Here is a 20436-nt window from a genome sequence, read left to right on the forward strand (position 1 = left end):
GCGCTGCCCTCCTCGTCCTCCTGTATGTTGCGGGCCGCCGGCGCTGAAACTCTATACTGTACGCTGTATCCCTATGCCCGGGCTGCTAAAGGTAAACAAAATAAACTTTAACGCACGTTCCTAAGTCGGCCTTACGCTCTTCCTCGGGACGGGAATGGACAGCCGTCAGCCTATCACCGGCCACAGCGATGTTCCGCCTCGGCTGGTGATAGGCTGAGCCCACTGTCATGTAAGAAGCTGGCTTCTTACATGACAGTGCGTTCAACCTATCACAGGCCGAGGTGGAACATCGCTGCGGCCGGTGATAAGCTGATGGCTGTCCGACGTTCCCATCCCCAGGAAGCAGGTCTGGACCGACGGGGAAGATGAGTTAAAGTTTATTTTTTTACCTTTTGCAACCCGGGCATAAGGATACAGCGTACAGTATAGAGTGTCAGCGCCGGCGGCCGCAACACATAGGAGGACAAGGAGGGCAGTGCTTGCGGGTGATATGTGAGTATTTACCCCAATGGGACAGCGCATCGCTCATAATTAACCCCTTAACGACCAAGGACGAATATTTACGTCCTTGGCCGGCTCCCGCGATATAACGCGGGGACACGCGGTGACCCCGCGTCATATCGGGTCGGTCCCGGCATGTATCTGATGCCGGGACCCGGGGCTAATAGCGCGCGGCAGCGATCGCGGTGCCACACGCTATTATCCCTTTAGACGCGGCGTTCAAAGTTGAACGCCGCGTCTAAACCGAAAGTAAAACCATCCCGGCTGCTCAGTGGTGCTGATCGGTACCACCGCAGTGAAAATGCGGTATCCCGATCAGCTGGGACACGAGCGGAGGTCCTCTTACCTGCCTCCGGCGTGTCCCCTCGGCGATTGATTGCTCCCAGCCTGAGATTCAGGCTTGAGCAATCGACCGTCGATAACCCTGATCACTGCAAAGCTATGGCTTTGCAGGGATCAGGGTAAAAGATCAGTGTGTGCAGTGTTATAGGTCCCTATGGGACCTATAACACTGCAAAAAGAGAGTGTAAAAAAAAAGTTAATAAATGTGATTTAACCCTTTCCTTAATAAAAGTTCAAATCACCCTCCTTTCCCCATAAAAAAAAATAAAAATAAAATGTAAATATGTAAATAATGTAAATAAAAATATAAACATATGTGGTATCGCCGCGTGCGTAAATGTCCGAACTATAAAAATATATCATTAATTAAACTGCACGGTCAATGGCGTGCGCGCAAAAAAATTCCAAAGTCCAAAATAATGTATTTTTGGTCGCTTTTTATATCATGAAAAAATGGATAAAAAGTGATCAAAAAGTCCGATCAATACAAAAATGGTACCGCTAAAAACTTCAGATCACGGCACAAAAAATGAGCCCTCATACCGCCCCATATGTGGAAAAAAAAAAAAAAAAGTTATAGGAGGTCAGAGGATGCCAATTTTAAATGTATAAATTTTCCTGCATTTAGTGATGACAAAATCAAACCTATATAAGTAGGGTATCATTTTAACCGTATGGACCTAAAGAATAATGATAAGGTGTCATTTTTACCGAAAAATTTACTGCGTAGAAACGGAAGCCCCCAAAAGTTACAAAATGGCGTTTTTTCTTCAACTTCGTAGCACAATTATTTTGTTTTCCGTTTCGCCGTAGATTTTTGGGTAAAATGACTGATATCACTGCAACGTAGAATTGGTGGCGCAAAAAATAAGCCATCATATGGATTTTTAGGTGCAAAATTGAAAGGGTTATGATTTTTAAAAGGTGAGGAGGAAAAAACGAAAGTGCAAAAACGGAAAAACCCGTGGTCCTTAAGTGGTTAATTTGGGGGGGGGGGGGGGGCAGATCATCGCTCGCGGGTCCCATAGGATTAGTTCCCCGATGTGGGCCAAACCGGTATTGCGGTATGGGGAAAAAATCCTATTGTGCAGGACAAAAATTTCGGTATTCGGTATGAACCGGTATACCGCCCAGCCCTAGCTCCACCTCGATGGGAAGGGTGCAGCTGTGCTTGGGGAGAAGATGGCTAGGAGGGTGGAGGAGTGATTAAACTAGGGGCTGGGGGGGGGGGGGGGAAGGGAACCTACAACGTAGAGGGGGAAGATAGTGTAGATAGAGAGGGGGGACTAAGTAATATACCTGGGGGTAGAGCGGAGGGAGGGGTTAGAATAGTTAAAGGAGATGTCCGGTGCAGACTTTTTCTATTCCATCCTGCCCGGGCTGCAAAAAAAGACAAAACAAACTTTCACCTACCTTTCTACGTTCCCCCGGAGCTCCGCAACAGCTGATCAGTCGGCCTGGCTGTTTACTTCCTACTTCCCTTAGCCCAGTAGGTCACATGGCGCTTCAGCCTATCACCGGCCGCAGCGATGTCCCGCCTCGGCCGGTGATAGGCTGAAGCGCCGTGTGACGTACCGGGCTAAGGGAAGTAGGAAGTAAAAAGCCAGGCCGACTGATCAGCTGATGCGGAGCTCCGGGGGAACATAGGAAGGTAGGTGAAAGTTTGTTTTGTCTTTTTTTGCAGCCCAGGCAGGATTGAATAGAAAAAGTCTGCACCGGACATCTTCTTTAATAGGGATAAGCATCATAGGGGAAAAAAAAAAATCATACACCATTGAATTGCATGTTGACTAATGCCAGAAGTCTGACCAATAAAACTGACGAACTGAAGTTAAAAATGTCTGAAGAGGATTATGACATAGTGGTTATAACAGAGACTTGGTTGGACGATAGCTGTGACTAGACGGTCAACATACAGGGTTATAGTCTATTCAGGAAGGATCGGACAAAACGGAAAGGGGAGGAGTTAGTCTTTATGCAAAGTCCGGTGTGAAGGCCGCACTGCGGGAGGATATTTGGAAGGGAAACGATAATGTGGAGTCACTTTGGGTAGAAATATAAGGAGATATATATCCAGACTGGACCAGGGGCAATCGCTGGATGTCGTATATCTGGATTTTTCCAAAGCATTTGATACGGTGCCACATAAAAGGTTGGTACATAAAATGAGAAGCATTGGGCTGGGGGAGAATGTGTGTAAGTGCGTAAGTAACTGGCTCAGTGATAGGAAACAGAGGGTGGTTGTTAATGGTATTTATTCTGATTGGGTGACTGTTACTAGTTGGGTACCACAGGGGTCAGTCTTGGGTCCTGTTCTATTTAATATATTCATTAATGACCTTGTATAGGGATTAAATAGTAAAGCAGCAATCTTTACAGATGATACTAAACTCTGTAAAGCGGTAAACACAATAGAGGACAGTGCACTGTTACAAATGGATCTGGATAGGTTGGCGGTTTGGGCTGGGAAGTGGCAGATGAAGTTCAACACTGATAAATGTAAGAATTTGCACATGGGGAGGAAAAATCCGGGCTGGGATTATGAATTAAATGGGAGAACACTTGGGACGACTGACATGGAAAAGGGCTTAGGAGTCTTAGTGAACAGTAAATTTAGCTGTAGTGAACAGTGTCAGGCAGCTGCTGCCAAGGCAAATAAAATCATGGGGTGCATCAATAGGGGCATAGATGCCCACGATAAGGAAATAATTCTACCGCTGTACAAATCACTAGTCAGACCACACATAGAATACTGTGTACAGTACTGGGCACCAGTGTACAAGAAAGATATAGTTGAGCTGGAGAGGGTTCAAAGACGGGCAACCAGAGTAATACGGGGAATGGGAAGACTACAGTACCCAGAAAGATTATCAGAATTGGGGTTATTGAGTTTAGAATAAAGAAGGTTCAGGGGAGACCTAATAACTATGTATAAATCTATCAGGGGACAGTACAGAGATCTCTCCCATGATCTATTTATACCCATGACGGTATCTATAACAAGGGGGCATCCTCTACGTCTAGAGGAAAGAAGGTTCCTACACCAGCACAGACGGGGGTTCTTTACTGTAAGAGCAGCGAGAATGTGGAATTCTCTGCCTGAGGAGGTGGTCATGGTGAACTCTGTAAAAGAGTTCAAAAAGGGGCAGGATGGATTTATGGAGAATAACATCATCGCTGGTTATGTATATTAGATTTATAGGGACAGAAGGTTGATCCAGGGATTTATTCTGACTGCCATATTGGAGTCGGGAAGGAATTTTTTTGCCTTCCACTGGATCAACTCAACTCAGTAGGGACTCATTAGGGTTATAGCTTGAACTTGATGGACTCTGGTCTTTTTTCAACCTTATGAACTATGTTACTATAATGCACTGTACTGCTTCTGTAAAGCAGTGTATTAGGCTTTCCATGATCTCACGAAGCCACGGCAGCTCGCAGGAAGGGGGCGTTCCGTTCCCACATGACGCAGTGGACAACACGCCCCTTCCATGTATTCCATAGAGATACATTTAGAGGGCACGTCTGCCACGACTTCCTGCTGGGGATGGCACGGCGCTTCCTGCAGACTGCTGCGGCCATGAACAGGAGATCGCTGGGGGGCCCCAGCGGTCGGACCCCCACGATCTATAACTTATCCCCTAACCTTCGGATACAGAACTCCTTTAAGGGTTATTCTGATATTAGAAAATTAATTTACATAAAAGTATCGTCCCAAGATATATAAAACTTACTAATCTAGTGTTATCACAAATTGTGCTGGCTTCAGCATGATTTTGCTTTAAATACCCCTGACAGGAAGTTGTGTAGTTCAGTGTAGTATTGTCTCCACTGACACAATCATAAGCTGTACCAGGAGGCGCGGCTGAATGTTATTTCTGAACTCAAGCCCCACCTCAAGTGATGTCATCAACTCAGACCAGCCCCTGCAGCCTATATAACCAGCTCCCTGTCATATACACAGGTATATCTGTGCTTACAGCATGTTTTCAAGTGATGAACAATACCAGAGGCAGAGAACCAGCCATGCAATGACTGCAGCAGGGGCTGCACACTCTAACTGCTGATCAATAGTCTGAAGGAAAACAATGCATTCTGGGAAATGTAGTACCAAGCAACTGATCAACCAGGTAGTAGAGAGAGGACATGGTAGGAGGACTACATTAGGGCTGCGACTAACTATTATTTTCATAATTGATTAGTTGGTCGATTATTGTTTCGATTAATCGGATGAAAATAACCTTAGCGGAGATGAAGATAATTTGTGAGTAAGATTAGGGAGGAAGTTAATGAGGGGAGGGGATTAGACTGAAGGTCTTCTGTGTGTTTTAGGTAAGGGATGCATTGTGTGTTAAGAGAGTTTGTCTGGTCAGCTAGATGCTGAGGCTGAGGAGTAGCTTTTTACTATATTTAAAGGGGTACTCCGGTGGAATTATTATTTTTTTTTTTTAAATCAACTGGTGCCAGAAAGTTAAACAGATTTGTAAATTAGAAAAAATATTGCCCGGACCTTCCAAGATAGTGTAATCAATTGTATATAAAAAATGGATTACTGGGTCGTGCTCTAATAATAATTCAAAATAATTTTTTATTGTTAAAATATATTCAAATACAGTGCATTACTCCTCACAGGGCCCATGTGAGAAGAACACATAAGATGTATATACACATGCAGACAAACAAAAATAATTTTAAAATATCACTGGCATATAGGGCTGCTCTATATGGGCAAGATGTGACTCAAATCTGTATGTATCCTCGCGATGTGAAGATAAAGCAAAGATACTTATAATAAATAAGTGTCCTTTTATATATCAGTTTGTATCAAGTTAAATACTGTGTTACCGATCCTGTAGTAGAATGGATAGATTGGCTCGGACGGCTCACGCGGAAGGCAGTTGAAGTCGTTACTGTGCCTGAATGGGAGGGCTGCAGGCGTCGATCTCGGATGATGCTGTAGCTTGCGAGGTCCAGATGTTATGCGGTGGTGGTCATCACAGGCTGTTGGCGCTGGCAGGCGCCGATGGTACTTGAATGCCGGGAGACCAATGGCGCTGGCAAGCGCTTGAGATGTCAATTCCCTCACCGCTGGACTTGGAATACGCCAGAGATCGCACGCTGACTGAATGGAACTCGCCTCGTGTAGATGGCGTGTGACGTCAGCTGAGCCGGAGCTGGAGATGTGGAGTCAGGACCAGACACAAGCCTGGATCGGCTAATAGGTAGAGAGTCCGCAGTAAGTAGTCACTTTACTCCGTAGGTACAGTTCATATAGAGCATGAGTGCCAGTGAACAAGACTAAACGCGTTTCAGGGTTCTCAGATGTTACCCTTTCCTGAGTAGTCATGGTGGTTACCAACAATGATTGTCTATTTATAGGAGCACGAATCACATAAATTAACAAAATTCCAAGTAATAACAAAAGCATGGCATGGATTGGTCAATAAGGTTATCTAGAGAGCAAAAATATCTACAAGGATATGTGTATGTGTGAATGCCGTCCGAGACGGAAAAGTGCGTTAGTGATAACTTTTACACAATGATGGATAAAAGTAAGACGCACAGAACTAAAAATATTATTTTAAAGATTCCATAACTGTGAGATATAGTTCGGTGTCTATTATTAGTGCATTATGCATACTTAAAATAGATGAAAGAATGTGTACTATGATTGTGAACCCTAATATGGGAATATGATACCAAGTAGAGATTTGGCAATAGTTTATAAAGTGATAAAATTAATATATGTGTAGAAATATAAGAAAAAATCCTCTACACTCACAACTAGGGATCGACCGATATCGTTTTTTTAGGGCGGATACCGATAATCGGTGCAGGTTAGGGCCGATAGCCGATAACTTATACCGATATTCCGGTATAAGTTATCGGCTATTTAACCCCCTGCGACACCGCTGCAGATCATTGATTTAAAGCGGGCGCTTTAAATCAATGATCTGCAGTGGCTTTTGCGGGGCCATAGACCGCCGCCGCCACCCGCTTCTCTCCCCTACCTGCCAGGGTGCTCCGGGCCATCCATCCATCCTTCATGTAGTGTCCGGGGGCGTTCCGGGTGGAGGGTGAACTGGTCCGGGCTGTCCTTCTCCGGCGGTCATCTTCTCCACTCCGGGCAGGCTCAGGCCTAGTACGCTGCATAGACGCCGCTGCGCAGTGACGCCCGTGCGCAGCGACGCACCTGACGTCACGGCGTAGCGGCGTCTATGCAGCGTACTAGGCCGGAGCCTGCCCGGAGTGGAGAAGAAGACCGTGGGAGAAGAAGGACAGCCCGGACCGGACCACCCTCCACCCGGAACGCCCCCGGACACTACATGAAGGAAGGATGGCCTGGACCACCCCCATTACGGGTAAGTTTAATTTTTTTATTGACTCGGAGGGTGGGGGAGGGGCCCGACCGGTATAGCGGTATGGGAAAAAATCCATATCGGTATACCGCCTAGCATCACGGTGGGGGGTGCGTGCGACGCGGTGCGTCGGGGGTGCGGTGCGGCGGGTCGAGGGGGTGGCGGTCGCGGTGCGGTGGTGCGGGGGGCGGGGCATTATCGGCAACATAATTGCCGATACCGATAATGCCCAAAATCGGGATTATCGGCTGATAATATCGGCCATACCGATAATCGGTCGATCCCTACTCACAACATTATCATTTTTATTTTCATGTTTATTTTTAATTTTTATCTTTATTTTCAATTTTATTTTTATTTTTACTTGCATCTATTTTATATCTTATATTTTATTCATCAACCGTTCATTATTTATTTTTATTAATAATTTTAATTAGATTTTTTATTAGATTTATTACTATCATTATATCACCATTATTTTAATTTTTATTTCATTACATTACATTCCACTTTCATTTTTATTTTATTTTTTCTTATATTTCTACACATATATTAATTTTAGCACTTTATAAACTATTGCCAAATCTCTACTTGGTATCATATTCCCATATTAGGGTTCACAATCATAGTACACATTCTTTCATCTATTTTAAGTATGCATAATGCACTAATAATAGACACCGAACTATATCTCACAGTTATGGAATCTTTAAAATAATATTTTTAGTTCTGTGCGTCTTACTTTTATCCAGCATTGTGTAAAAGTTATCATTAACGCACTTTTCCGTCTCGGACGGCATTCACACATACACATATCCTTGTAGATATTTTTGCTCTCTAGGTAACCTTATTGACCAATCCATGCCATGCTTTTGTTATTACTTGGAATTTTGTTAATTCATGGGATTCGTGCTCCTATAGACAGACAATCATTGTTGGTAACCACCATGACTACTGAGGAAAGGGTCACATCTGAGAACCCTGAAACGCGTTTAGTCTTGTTCACTGGCACTCATGCTCTATATGAACTGTACCTACGGAGTAAAGTGACTACTTACTGCGGACTCTCTACCTATTAGCCGATCCAGGCTCGTGTCTGGTCCTGACTCCACATCTCCAGCTCCAGCTCAGCTGACGTCACACGCCATCTACACGAGGCGAGTTCCATTCAGTCAGCGTGCGATCTCTGGCGTATTCCAAGTCCAGCGGTGAGGAAATTGACATCTCAAGCGCTTGCCAGCGCCATTGGTCTCCCGGCATTCAAGTACCATCGGCGCCTGCCAGCGCCAACAGCCTGTGATGACCACCACCGCATAACATCTGGACCTCGCAAGCTACAGCCACAGCATCATCCGAGATCGCCGCCTGCAGCCCTCCCATTCAGGCACAGTAACGACTTCAACTGCCTTCCGCGTGAGCCGTCCGAGCCAATCTATCCATTCTACTACAGGATCGGTAACACAGTATTTAACTTGATACAAACTGATATATAAAAGGACACTTATTTATTATAAGTATCTTTGCTTTATCTTCACATTGCGAGGATACATACAGATTTGAGTCACATCTTGCCCATATAGAGCAGCCCTATATGCCAGTGATATTTTAAAATTAATTATTTTGTTTATATTTTAAGACTGTCTGCATGTGTATATACATCTTATGTGTTCTTCTCACATGGGCCCTGTGAGGAGTAATGCACTGTATTTGAATATATTTTAACAATAAAAAAATATTTTGAATTATTATTGGAGCACGACCCAGTAATCCATTTTTTATATACAATTGATTACACTATCTTGGAAGGTCTGGGCAATATTTTTTCTAGTCCTTGCAACTTTGGTATAGTTGCATGCCCTGTTGACCTCGACAGTGTCATTTAATAAATGTGAGCTGCACTTACACTTTCTTTTTTCTTTAAATTTGTAAATTACTTCTATTAAAAATCTTAATCCTTCCAGTACTTATTAGCTGCTGAATACTACAGAGGAAATTCTTTTCTTTTTGGAACACAGTGCTCTCTGCTGACATCTCTGTCCATTTTAGGAACTGTCCACAGCAGCATATGTTTTCTTTGGGGATTTTCTCCTACTCTGGCCAGTTCTTAAAATGGACAGAGATGTCAGCAGAGAGCACTGTGGTCATGATGTCAGCAGAGAGCACTTAGTTCCAAAAAGAAAATAATTTCCTATGTAGTATTCAGCAGCTAATAAATACTGGAAGGATTAAGATTTTTTAATAGAAGTAATTTACAAATCTGTTCAACTTTCTGGCACCAGTTTTACCATAAAATGTATGGCGCAACCCAAAAAATATTATTTGTGTGGGGAAATTAAAAAGAAAACCGCAATTTTGCTAATTTTGGAAGGTTTCGTTTTCACATCGTACAATTTATGGTAAAAGTGACATGTGTTCTTTATTCTTTGGGCCAATACGATTAAAATGATACCCATGATATTATACTTTTCTATTACTGTTGCGCTTAAAAAAAAAAATCACTAACTTTTTAACCAAATTAGTACGTTTAAGATCCCCATATTTTGAAGACCTATAACTTTTTCATTTTTCCGTATAAGCGATGGTATGAGGGCTAATTTTTTGCGCCGTGATCTGTACTTTTTATTGATACCATATTTGCTTATATAAAACTTTTAATACATTTTTTATACATTTTTTTGGGAATAAAATGTTATAAAAAAGCAGCTATTTTGGACTTTTTTTTTTACGTTCACCGTACGGTATCATTAACATTTTATTTTAATAGTTCAGATATTTACGCACGCGGCGATACCAAATATGTATATAAAATATTTTTTTAAACACTTTTTGGGGGTGAAATAGGGAAAATGGGGCAAATTTACGTTTTTATTGGGGGAGGGGGTTTTTGAAATTTTTTTTACTTTTATTTTTACACTTTAATAGTCCCCATAGGGGACTATTCAAAGCAATCATTCGATTGCTAATCCTGTTCAGTCCTATGTATAGGACACAGCACTGATCAGGGTTATCGGTCATCTTCTGCTCTGGTCTGCGGGAAGGCAGATCAGAGCAGAAGACTCCCGGAAGACAGCGGAGGCAGGTGAGGGGACCTCTGGCTGCCGTGCTGGATGATCGGATCACCATGGCAGCGCTGCGGGCGATCCGATCATCCAATTAAGTGACCGCGATGCTGCAGATGCCGTGATCGGTATTGATCACGGCATCTGAGGAGTTAATGGCAGACATCCGCAGGATCGCGGGCGTCTGCCATTACCGGCGGGTCCCTGGCTGCAATCAACAGCCGGGACCTGCCGCGCATGATCCGCGCATCGCTCTGATGCCCGCGGTTATGCTTAGGACGTAAATGTACGTCATGGTGTGTTAAGTACCGCATCACCAGGACGTACATTTACGTCCTTCGTCGTTAAGGGGTTAAATACATAATAAGTGTAAGGGCTAAACCCCCCTCTCCGTTTATTACCTGTGGCCAGATAGGAGGGGCAGCAAATTCACTGGTTGTCCATCCCACGTGCCCCCAGCAGCCTATTTAGTGAAGAAGAGGCCAGCACACATAGGGGGAGATTTATCTAAACCTGTCCAAACGAAAATTTGCAGAGTTGCCCAAAGCAACCAATCAAATCGCTTCATTCATTTTTCACAGGCCTTTTCAAAAATAAAAGAAGCAATCTGGGAAGAAGCGATCTGCTATGGGAAGCTCAGCAGCTTTTCCTCTGGACAGGTTTAGATAAATCCCCCCCCATAATCTATCACTTCCTGCATATTCTCTCTGAAACTATTGGGAATCTGGCCTTTAGCACAGAGCCCGACGACCGGGATCTCACAATAGCTGCAGAAAGGAGCTGCAGGATGCTGGGCCCCCGCTTCACTAAACAGGCTGCCGAGGACCACAGTTGCATTTATACATAGTGATAATCGCTAAGTGTATGTGAACTTTAGAAATTCACCGATCAACTAATCAAATAATCAATTATGAAAACAGTTGACAACTATTTTCATAAACTATTAGTTGCCGATTTGGGGGCAGACAGGTAAGCAAAACTAATTGCTTTTGCAGCATTTTTTTTAACCGGTTGATGTACCTGTTTAAATGGGTACTCTGCCCCTAGACATATTATCCCCTATACAAAGGATAGGGGATAAGATGTCTGATCGCGGGAGTCCTGCCGCTGGGGACCCCTGCGATCTCTGCTGCGCCACCCAAAACATCCGGTGCACAGAGGGAACTTCGCTCCATGCCAGATGACTGGCGATGCGGGGTGGAGACTTGTGTCTTCATGATCGCGCCCCACTTGTGATGTCACTGCCACGCCCCCTCAATGCAAGTCTATGGGAGGGGGTGTGACGTCACGAGCCTCCGGCGATGAACCCGACAATTTAAGCGAACGCCGGGTGCAGCGCGGAGATCGTGGGGGTCCTCAGTGGCAGGACACCCCCCCTCCCGCGATCAGACATCTTGTCCCCTATTCTTTGGGAGTCAGGGAGCTCAAATTTCCATGAAAAAGTATGAAGTTCTCAAGTAATTTACCTTCAAGGTAATAAGCTTGGTGGATGTGTATGAGGTCTCTGGGGGTCTTGTAACATGACAGCTCATTGTAAATTCTACTTTAAACAATGCTGAGATCTGACACCATAAATAAATGCTGGGGGACCACAGACAAACCCCCTTGGTATGACACATCACCTACACTGAATTAATTAAACACGTTCTCTTCTGTTGTGCCCCCTCCAGATGTACACTTTCTCATTTATAAACATTAGAGGAGTGCTACATAGTCTTCTAAATCAGTACTGAAGGCCAAGGCCAAATAAGTGCAAGTTCTAGAGAAACTCCCGTTTGCCAGTGTGATAAGGTCTGGGCAAAATGCCCTTCCGAATTTGTGGAATCTTCTGATTCCCCATTGCATTTTACCATCGACACTGTACTAACCTTTTTCATACCACATCTTCTCAGTCTTGTTAGACTGATACATACAAGTTCATACAGTAACATACAGTGATGCTTCTGTAAAGGTTATTGCTATCTGAACATTTATGGGATTTTCTGCACACAGAGACCTGCTTGTCCTGCCCAAACTTCCTGTATCTTGTCTAGGCACAGATGCCAGATGACAAACACAGGCAATAGCTGCAGGGACAAGAAAGTGTCCTGGACAGAGAAAGAACCCTCTAGTGCAGTGTTTTCCAACCAGCCGAAGGCTGTCCGGGCATGCTGGGAGTTGTAGTTTTGCCACAGCTGGAGGCACCCTGGTTGGAAAACACAGCACTAGAGGTAAGAAGTATGGAGCATTTTTTCACCCAAAAATTGACACTTTTTTTTAACCAGTGTATGTTACAAATATACATATAATGTTATTATCTTCATTATATAAAAGGTTTTTGCAAATGAAACAGCACCTAAACATGGGTCATACTCCTGGTGGATTGTATGGTTCCTGACTGTTTGTCGTTGTAATTGCCTGAAAGTGCTCTCCCATTTTTTGGCTTTCAAACTGCTAAAAACAAAACAAAAAAAAACACAATTCCCATCATGCTCTGACAGCCTTTGGATGTAAGGGCCACGATAAGAATTGAAGTTTTCTAACAGCCGGAGACCCGCAGGTTGGGTAAACAGTAGGGATGTGAATCGGCAAGAATTTGGCGATACGATATGTCCCACGATACACGTATGATGATACGATATATCGCCATATATCCCGATTCGGTTTGCGAGACGATATATTCCGATTCTGTCTCAAAAACGATATTATTGTGATTTTTATGCAGGCAGTGATACCAAATATGTTAATTTTCATTATGTTTACATGTTTTTATATAGGAATTGGGGGTGATTTGAACTTTTAATATGGAAGGGGTTAATGTGTGTCTTTTACACTTTTATTAAAAACTTTTTTTTTTTTTATACATTTTATCAGACTTTTAGGAGGAATCATTAGATTCCTCAGACAGATGAATAGAGTTCTATTGAACTCCATTGCTCTGTGATCCATTGATAGAGCCTAGTCCAGCCAGGCTCTATCAATGACAGAGCCACGGGCTACCTCCGGCTACCTCCACAGTGCATCGCCCGCCCACGATCGCGCTGCGGGGGGGGGGGGGGGGGGGTGATCCACCACACTGGCCCACCAGGGAGCATTCACAGGTCCCTTTAGATTCCGATCTAAAGGGTTAATAGCCAGCCGCGGAAATCGCCGCATGCTGGCTATTAGCGGCAGCCCCCAGCTACTGAAATCAGCCGGGGGCTGCCGAGTCCGGGGGCACGAGTCCAGAGCCCGCTCCATACACCCAGAGCGAGCCCCGCGCTTATAAGGTCCGGCCTTGCTTGCACGAGCCGGAAAAATTCACCTGCCCGGCGCCTGGAACTGCATATCCCCGGCGTTGGGAGATACAAATTCCACATCTCTAAAAGGATCGATTCAAAAATTTTGAATCGATACAGTATCGCCAAATGAAAAATCACGATAATCGAGTGAATCGATTTTTTCATACAACCCTAGTAAACAGTGGTCTAAAACTTACACTAAGTACAATCAAGACCAACAAATATATATATTAAAAAAAAAAAAGCTTCTTACTTCATATTGCTGCAGTAGTTGCACCATGGAATCACCAACAAACAGAACATCTGGCTCCTTGTCCTTACAGTCTAAGACAAACCTGTTGTGCTGAAAGAATGAGAAGAACAACCAGTTTGTTAGGGATCTACACGTTATTAGCAAGTGTGCATGTGTATGCTGACACACTACTGAATTTATTTAAGCGTATCTCAGAAAAAAAGACTGCGGCCCAGATTTATCAAACTGTGTGAGAGAAAAAAATAGAATCATTTTCCCACAGCGACCAATCACAGCTCAGCTAACGAGCTTTGGTAAGGTGAAAGCTGAGCTGTGATTGGTTGCTGTGGGAAAATCACAAGATTTTTTTCTCCCACACACTTTGATAAATCTGTGCCTGCGACTCTACATTTACATCCTGTCTTCTTACCGCTTATCGTCTCTGCAGCAGTCGAGGGGACATTACACACCTTTCCTGCATTAGCAGTTTGGTGAAAGCAGTATTCTGAAACCATCCCGAAGACTGTACTCACACCCAGTATTACACATCACCATGGTTTTAGCAATGAAGCGGGTGGGCACAGGCATCTCCTACCAACCTCTGTCCGCCAACCCTATACTTCAGACAAGAAAAGTAGTGCCAGAACAGGGAGACCTGATGCATTTCTAAATAAGGGTGCAGTCACACCACATTTCAGCCACACGGCAGCCGGATACGGCGGGGAAATTTCTAAACCGGCTGCATCACCGCCAGGCCCATGCTGCACCTCATCCAACTATTGTGGGTTAATTTTTGCACAGTTTCTGGTTTTGTGGCCGGACTGAAAACAGCGGCATACCATGGTCTTCAGTCTGGCCACAAAATTGGATACAGTGCAAAACTGAGCCAACTGGAGTCACTATCTGACTCCGGTCGGCGCACTTAAATGAATGAGATGCAGCACGGGGATACAACCGTGGCCAGTTTGTAAATTACTTTTATTAGTCCCCTCTTACACTAATGTTGTCACATGGTAGTGCGACGGCCGTCGGGACCGCCGGGGAGAAAAGCGGGAGAAAAAAAAACAAACAGCTTGCGCCGTCTTTTTCTTCCGCTACTCTCACTCAAAAACAGCGGTGCCCCGAAGGACCCCATTCAGTATAATGGGGTCCATCGGGTCCCGCTGTTGCCTGTTGTGCCCCGTCAAAAAGATGCCCGTCAAAACTCAAAAAAAAAATAAAGAAGTTGGACGGATGTTCTTGACAGGGCGCAATGGTAGTGTGAATGTAGCCTTAAACAGTAACAAAAATATTTCTTGTGTTGCCGACTTCCAACAAGTCCAATAGGGTTTATTTCTTTCTTCTTTCACCCTGCGGATAAACAACATAAAAAAACGTTTTTCTATGTGAATAACCTGTGATCATTTGCAGATCTCATACCTGAGACAACCAGCGGTCATCACCCTGAATATCCTCAGCAGCATGAGGGACAGCAGCGGAGTTGGTGTCCCCCTGACTCATTGTAGAAAATCGGCCTGGAAAGAAAAGAAAGTACATTATATATTTGCTCTGCTTGTCCCTTCACATCTTGTTTTTACCTTGCTGGTAAAGATCAGCAACATGAGAAAAAAATATGCTGAGGTAATGAACTGAATGTAGGGACTAGGTTTGATTCATTTCCTGAATACATATGGTTTCTGTCCAAGGCTCAAAAGTGCAGCCGACTGTGCCTTTAAGGCTGCATTCACATCTTGTTTTTGCAATATGGTTCCCGTATCAGTATTTGAAAAAAAAAAAACGTGTCTCAAAACTGGACCGAACCGTATACAACCATGTACAACCGTTTTTTGAAGAAGAAAAAAACGGATATGGTTTTGTTTTTTCAAACGGTTTAGTTTGTCCTTAGTTAAATAAAGTTCTTTTTGTTCTATTTGTGGGAAGAACTTTCAGCGTGCTCTGTGCATGTGCAAACTGCAAAACCGTATTGTGCAAACCGGATGGAACTGTAGGCACATACGGTTCTGTACAGTTCCCATTGACCACCACTTTTAAAAAAAACATATATGGGTTGTATCCGGTTTTTCACCAGGACATAAAACCGTAGTAGACTACAGGTTTTGTGTACGGGGAAAAAAAAAAAAAGGGTAAAACCGAAAAAGATGCAAAACGTACACAACCGGATGCTACATTTGGCACATGGTTTTCAATGACATACGGTTCCATACGGTTTTTATACCGAAACAGATACGGGAACAGTTTTGCAAAAACGAGCGGTGAATGCAGCCTAAATCCTGCACAGACAGTAGGGGAGGTCATAAAAACCTGTACAATTCTTAAACAGGGTGAAATAAGACAATCTAAGAATGCAATAAATGTACAACAATGGGAGAGAGTCATCAAAACCTGTCCAGAGGAAAAGTTGCTGAGTTATCCATAGCAACCAATCAGATCACTTGTTTCTTTCATTTTTCAGAGGCCTTTTCAAAAATGAAAGAAGTGATCTGATTGGTTGCTATGGGTAACTCAGCAACTATTCCTCTGGACGGGTTTTGATAAATCTCCCCCAATGACTCTGGCATATGCTTTGACTGTGAAGTTGAAGTTTGCACCTTTTATTAGTTGGCTTATGTTTATACCAAAAAAGTGCACCTAAAAGTGGCAAATTTAAGCCACCCTCACCCCCTTAATAAGCGTGGTGCATAAGTGTCTAAAACACACTGAAAATGTGGTACATATAAGCCTTTTTTAATGCAAATTGAACCCAACAGCTGTTGCAGGCAGTTTTGGTTATTGTTTGGAAAATAGAACAAATGTCGTCACTAATACTAAGGACTCGTTCACATTAAGGTCAGCCCCCGTTATGTTATGCCCGTTCTCAAATCTGTTCAAGCCCTTTTGCTAATTTTTTACAGTCCTTTGTCATTCATTTGCACTTGTTTGGTTCCTATTCCGTTATTTTTAGCAGAGAAAAGACGTTGTATGCAGTTTTCTTTCCTCCGTCAAAACTAACGAATTAGAAGCGGATATATGAAATTTAACAGTGAAGTCTATGGCAAACGGATGAGGAACCAGGAAGTAGCCAGACCAAAATAAAAATGGACAATAAGGGATTCAAACGGATTAAAAACTGACGCAACAGGTTGCCACCTAATGGCATCCTGTTACGCCGAGCGCTCCGGGTCCCCGCTCCTCCCCGGAGCGCTCGCAACATCCTCGCAATCGCAGCGCCCCGGTCAGACCTGCTGACCGGGTGCGCTGCGATACCTCTCCCAGCTGGGATGCGATTCGCGATGCGGGTGGCGCCCGCTCGCGATGCGCACCCCGGCTCCCGTACCTGACTCGCTCTCAGTCGGTCCTGTCCCGGCGCGCGCGGCCCCGCTCCTTAGGGCGCGCGCGCGCCGGGTCTCTACGATTTAAAGGGCCACTGCGCCGCTGATTGGCGCAGTTGGCTTAATCAGTTCATTCACCTGTGCACTTCCCTATTTAACCTCACTTCCCCTTCCCTTCCTTGCCGGATCTTGTTGCCATCGTGCCAGTGAAAGCGTTTCCCAGTGTGTTCCTAGCCTGTGTTCCAGACCTCCTGCCGTTGCCCCTGACTACGATCCTTGCTGCCTGCCCCGACCTTCTGCTACGTCCGACCTTGCTCTTGTCTACTCCCTTGTACCGCGCCTATCTTCAGCAGTCAGAGAGGTTAAGCCGTTGCTAGTGGATACGACCTGGTTGCTACCGCCGCTGCAAGACCATCCCGCTTTGCGGCGGGCTCTGGTGAAAACCAGTAGCAGCTTAGAACCGGTCCACTAGCACGGTCCACGCCAATCCCTCTCTGGCACAGAGGATCCACCTCCTGCCAGTCGAATCGTGACAGTAGATCCGGCCATGGATCCCGCTGAAGTTCCACTGCCAGTTGTCGCCGACCTCACCACGGTGGTCGCCCAGCAGTCGCAACAGATAGCGCAACAAGGCCACCAGCTGTCTCAACTGACCGTGATGCTACAGCAGCTACTACCACAGCTTCAGCAATCATCTCCTCCGCCAGCTCCTGCACCTCCTCCGCAGCGAGTGGCCGCTTGCGGCCTACGACTTTCCTTGCCGGATAAATTTGATGGGGACTCTAAGTTTTGCCGTGGCTTTCTTTCACAATGTTCCCTGCACTTGGAGATGATGTCGGACCAGTTTCCTACTGAAAGGTCTAAGGTGGCTTTCGTAGTCAGCCTTCTGTCTGGAAAAGCTCTGTCATGGGCCACACCGCTCTGGGACCGCAATGACCCCGTCACTGCCTCTGTACACTCCTTCTTCTCGGAAATTCGAAGTGTCTTTGAGGAACCTGCCCGAGCCTCTTCTGCTGAGACTGCCCTGCTGAACCTGGTCCAGGGTAATTCTTCCGTTGGCGAGTACGCCATCCAATTCCGTACTCTTGCTTCCGAACTATCCTGGAATAATGAGGCCCTCTGCGCGACCTTTAAAAAAGGCCTATCCAGCAACATTAAAGATGTTCTGGCCGCACGAGAAATTCCTGCTAACCTGCATGAACTCATTCATCTTGCCACTCGCATTGACATGCGTTTTTCCGAAAGGCGTCAGGAGCTCCGCCAGGATATGGACTTTGTTCGCACGAGGCGTTTTTTCTCCCCGGCTCCTCTCTCCTCTGGTCCTCTGCAATCCGTTCCTGTGCCTCCCGCCGTGGAGGCTATGCAAGTTGACCGGTCTCGCTTGACACCTCAAGAGAGGACACGACGCCGCATGGAGAATCTTTGCCTGTACTGTGCCGGTACCGAACACTTCCTGAAGGATTGTCCTATCCGTCCTCCCCGCCTGGAAAGACGTACGCTGACTCCGCACAAAGGTGAGACAGTTCTTGATGTCAACTCTGCTTCTCCACGCCTTACTGTGCCTGTGCGGATATCTGCCTCTACCTTCTCCTTCTCTACTAAGGCCTTCTTGGATTCCGGATCTGCAGGAAATTTTATTTTGGCCTCCCTCATCAACAGGTTCAACATCCCAGTGACCAGTCTCGCCAGACCCCTCTACATCAATTGTGTTAACAATGAAAGATTGGACTGTGCCGTGCGTTACCGCACGGAACCCCTCCTAATGTGCATCGGACCTCATCACGAAAAAATTGAGTTTTTGGTTCTCTCCAATTGCACTTCCGAAATTCTCCTTGGACTACCGTGGCTTCAACGCCATTCCCCAACCCTTGATTGGTCCACAGGAGAGATCAAGAGCTGGGGTACTTCTTGTTTCAAGGACTGTCTTAAACCGGTTCCCAGTACTCCCTGCCGTGACCCTGTGGTTCCCCCTGTAACCGGTCTCCCTAAGGCTTATATGGACTATGCTGACGTATTTTGCAAAAAGCAAGCTGAGACTTTACCCCCTCACAGGCCTTTTGACTGTCCTATTGACCTCCTCCCGGGCACTACTCCACCCCGGGGCAGAATTTATCCTCTGTCCGCCCCAGAGACTCTTGCTATGTCTGAATACATCCAGGAAAATTTAAAAAAGGGGTTTATCCGCAAATCCTCCTCTCCTGCCGGAGCTGGATTTTTCTTTGTGTCCAAAAAAGATGGCTCCCTACGTCCTTGCATTGATTACCGCGGACTTAATAAAATCACGGTAAAGAACCGCTACCCCCTACCTCTTATCTCTGAACTCTTTGATCGCCTTCAAGGTGCCCACATCTTTACCAAACTGGACTTAAGAGGTGCATATAATCTCATCCGCATCAGGGAGGGGGACGAATGGAAAACTGCATTTAACAACAGAGACGGACACTTTGAGTATCTGGTCATGCCCTTTGGCCTGTGCAACGCCCCTGCCGTCTTCCAAGACTTTGTTAATGAAATTTTTCGTGATCTCTTATATTCCTGTGTTGTTGTGTATCTGGACGATATTCTGATTTTTTCTGCCAACTTAGAAGAACATCGCCAGCATGTCCGCATGGTTCTTCAGAGACTTCGAGACAATCAACTTTATGCCAAAATGGAGAAATGTCTGTTTGAATGTCAATCTCTTCCTTTCCTAGGATACTTGGTCTCTGGCCAGGGACTACAAATGGACCCAGATAAACTCTCTGCCGTCTTAGATTGGCCACGCCCCTCCGGACTCCGTGCTATCCAACGTTTTTTGGGGTTCGCCAATTATTACAGACAATTCATTCCACATTTTTCCACTATTGTGGCTCCTATCGTGGCTTTAACCAAGAAGAATGCCAATCCTAAGTCCTGGTCTCCCCAAGCGGAAGACGCATTTAAACGGCTCAAGTCTGCCTTTTCTTCTGCTCCCGTGCTCTCCAGACCTGACCCATCTAAACCCTTCCTATTGGAGGTTGATGCCTCCTCAGTGGGAGCTGGAGCGGTCCTTCTTCAAAAAAATTCCTCCGGGCATGCTGTTACTTGTGGTTTTTTTTCTAGGACCTTCTCTCCGGCGGAGAGGAACTACTCCATCGGGGATCGAGAACTACTGGCCATTAAATTGGCACTTGAGGAATGGAGGCATCTGCTGGAGGGATCAAAATTTCCAGTTATCATTTTCACCGATCACAAGAATCTCTCCTATCTCCAGTCTGCCCAACGGCTGAATCCTCGCCAGGCCAGGTGGTCGTTGTTCTTTGCCCGTTTTAACTTTGAAATTCATTTTCGCCCTGCCGACAAGAACATTAGGGCCGATGCTCTCTCTCGTTCCTCGGATGCCTCGGAAGTAGAGGT

At 45.2% G+C, this 20436-nt stretch overlaps 1 protein-coding gene across 2 annotated transcripts in view; it reads right to left on the reverse strand.

Moving 5' to 3' along the window:
- PAFAH1B2 (platelet activating factor acetylhydrolase 1b catalytic subunit 2) overlaps window positions 1-20436 on the reverse strand; it is a 42613-nt gene that overhangs the window by 14088 nt on the left and 8089 nt on the right. For both annotated transcript variants that reach the window (XM_056544373.1, XM_056544372.1), the window contains exons 2-3: window positions 15173-15267; window positions 13775-13864 (exon numbers count right to left, since the gene is read on the reverse strand). In XM_056544373.1, the coding sequence (XP_056400348.1) occupies window positions 13775-13864; window positions 15173-15253 (171 nt within the window). In that variant the 5' untranslated portion in view covers window positions 15254-15267. The remainder of the gene's footprint in view (window positions 1-13774; window positions 13865-15172; window positions 15268-20436) is intronic.

The sequence above is a fragment of the Hyla sarda genome, chromosome 10, assembly GCF_029499605.1.
Source record: "Hyla sarda isolate aHylSar1 chromosome 10, aHylSar1.hap1, whole genome shotgun sequence".
NCBI lineage: Eukaryota > Metazoa > Chordata > Amphibia > Anura > Hylidae > Hyla > Hyla sarda.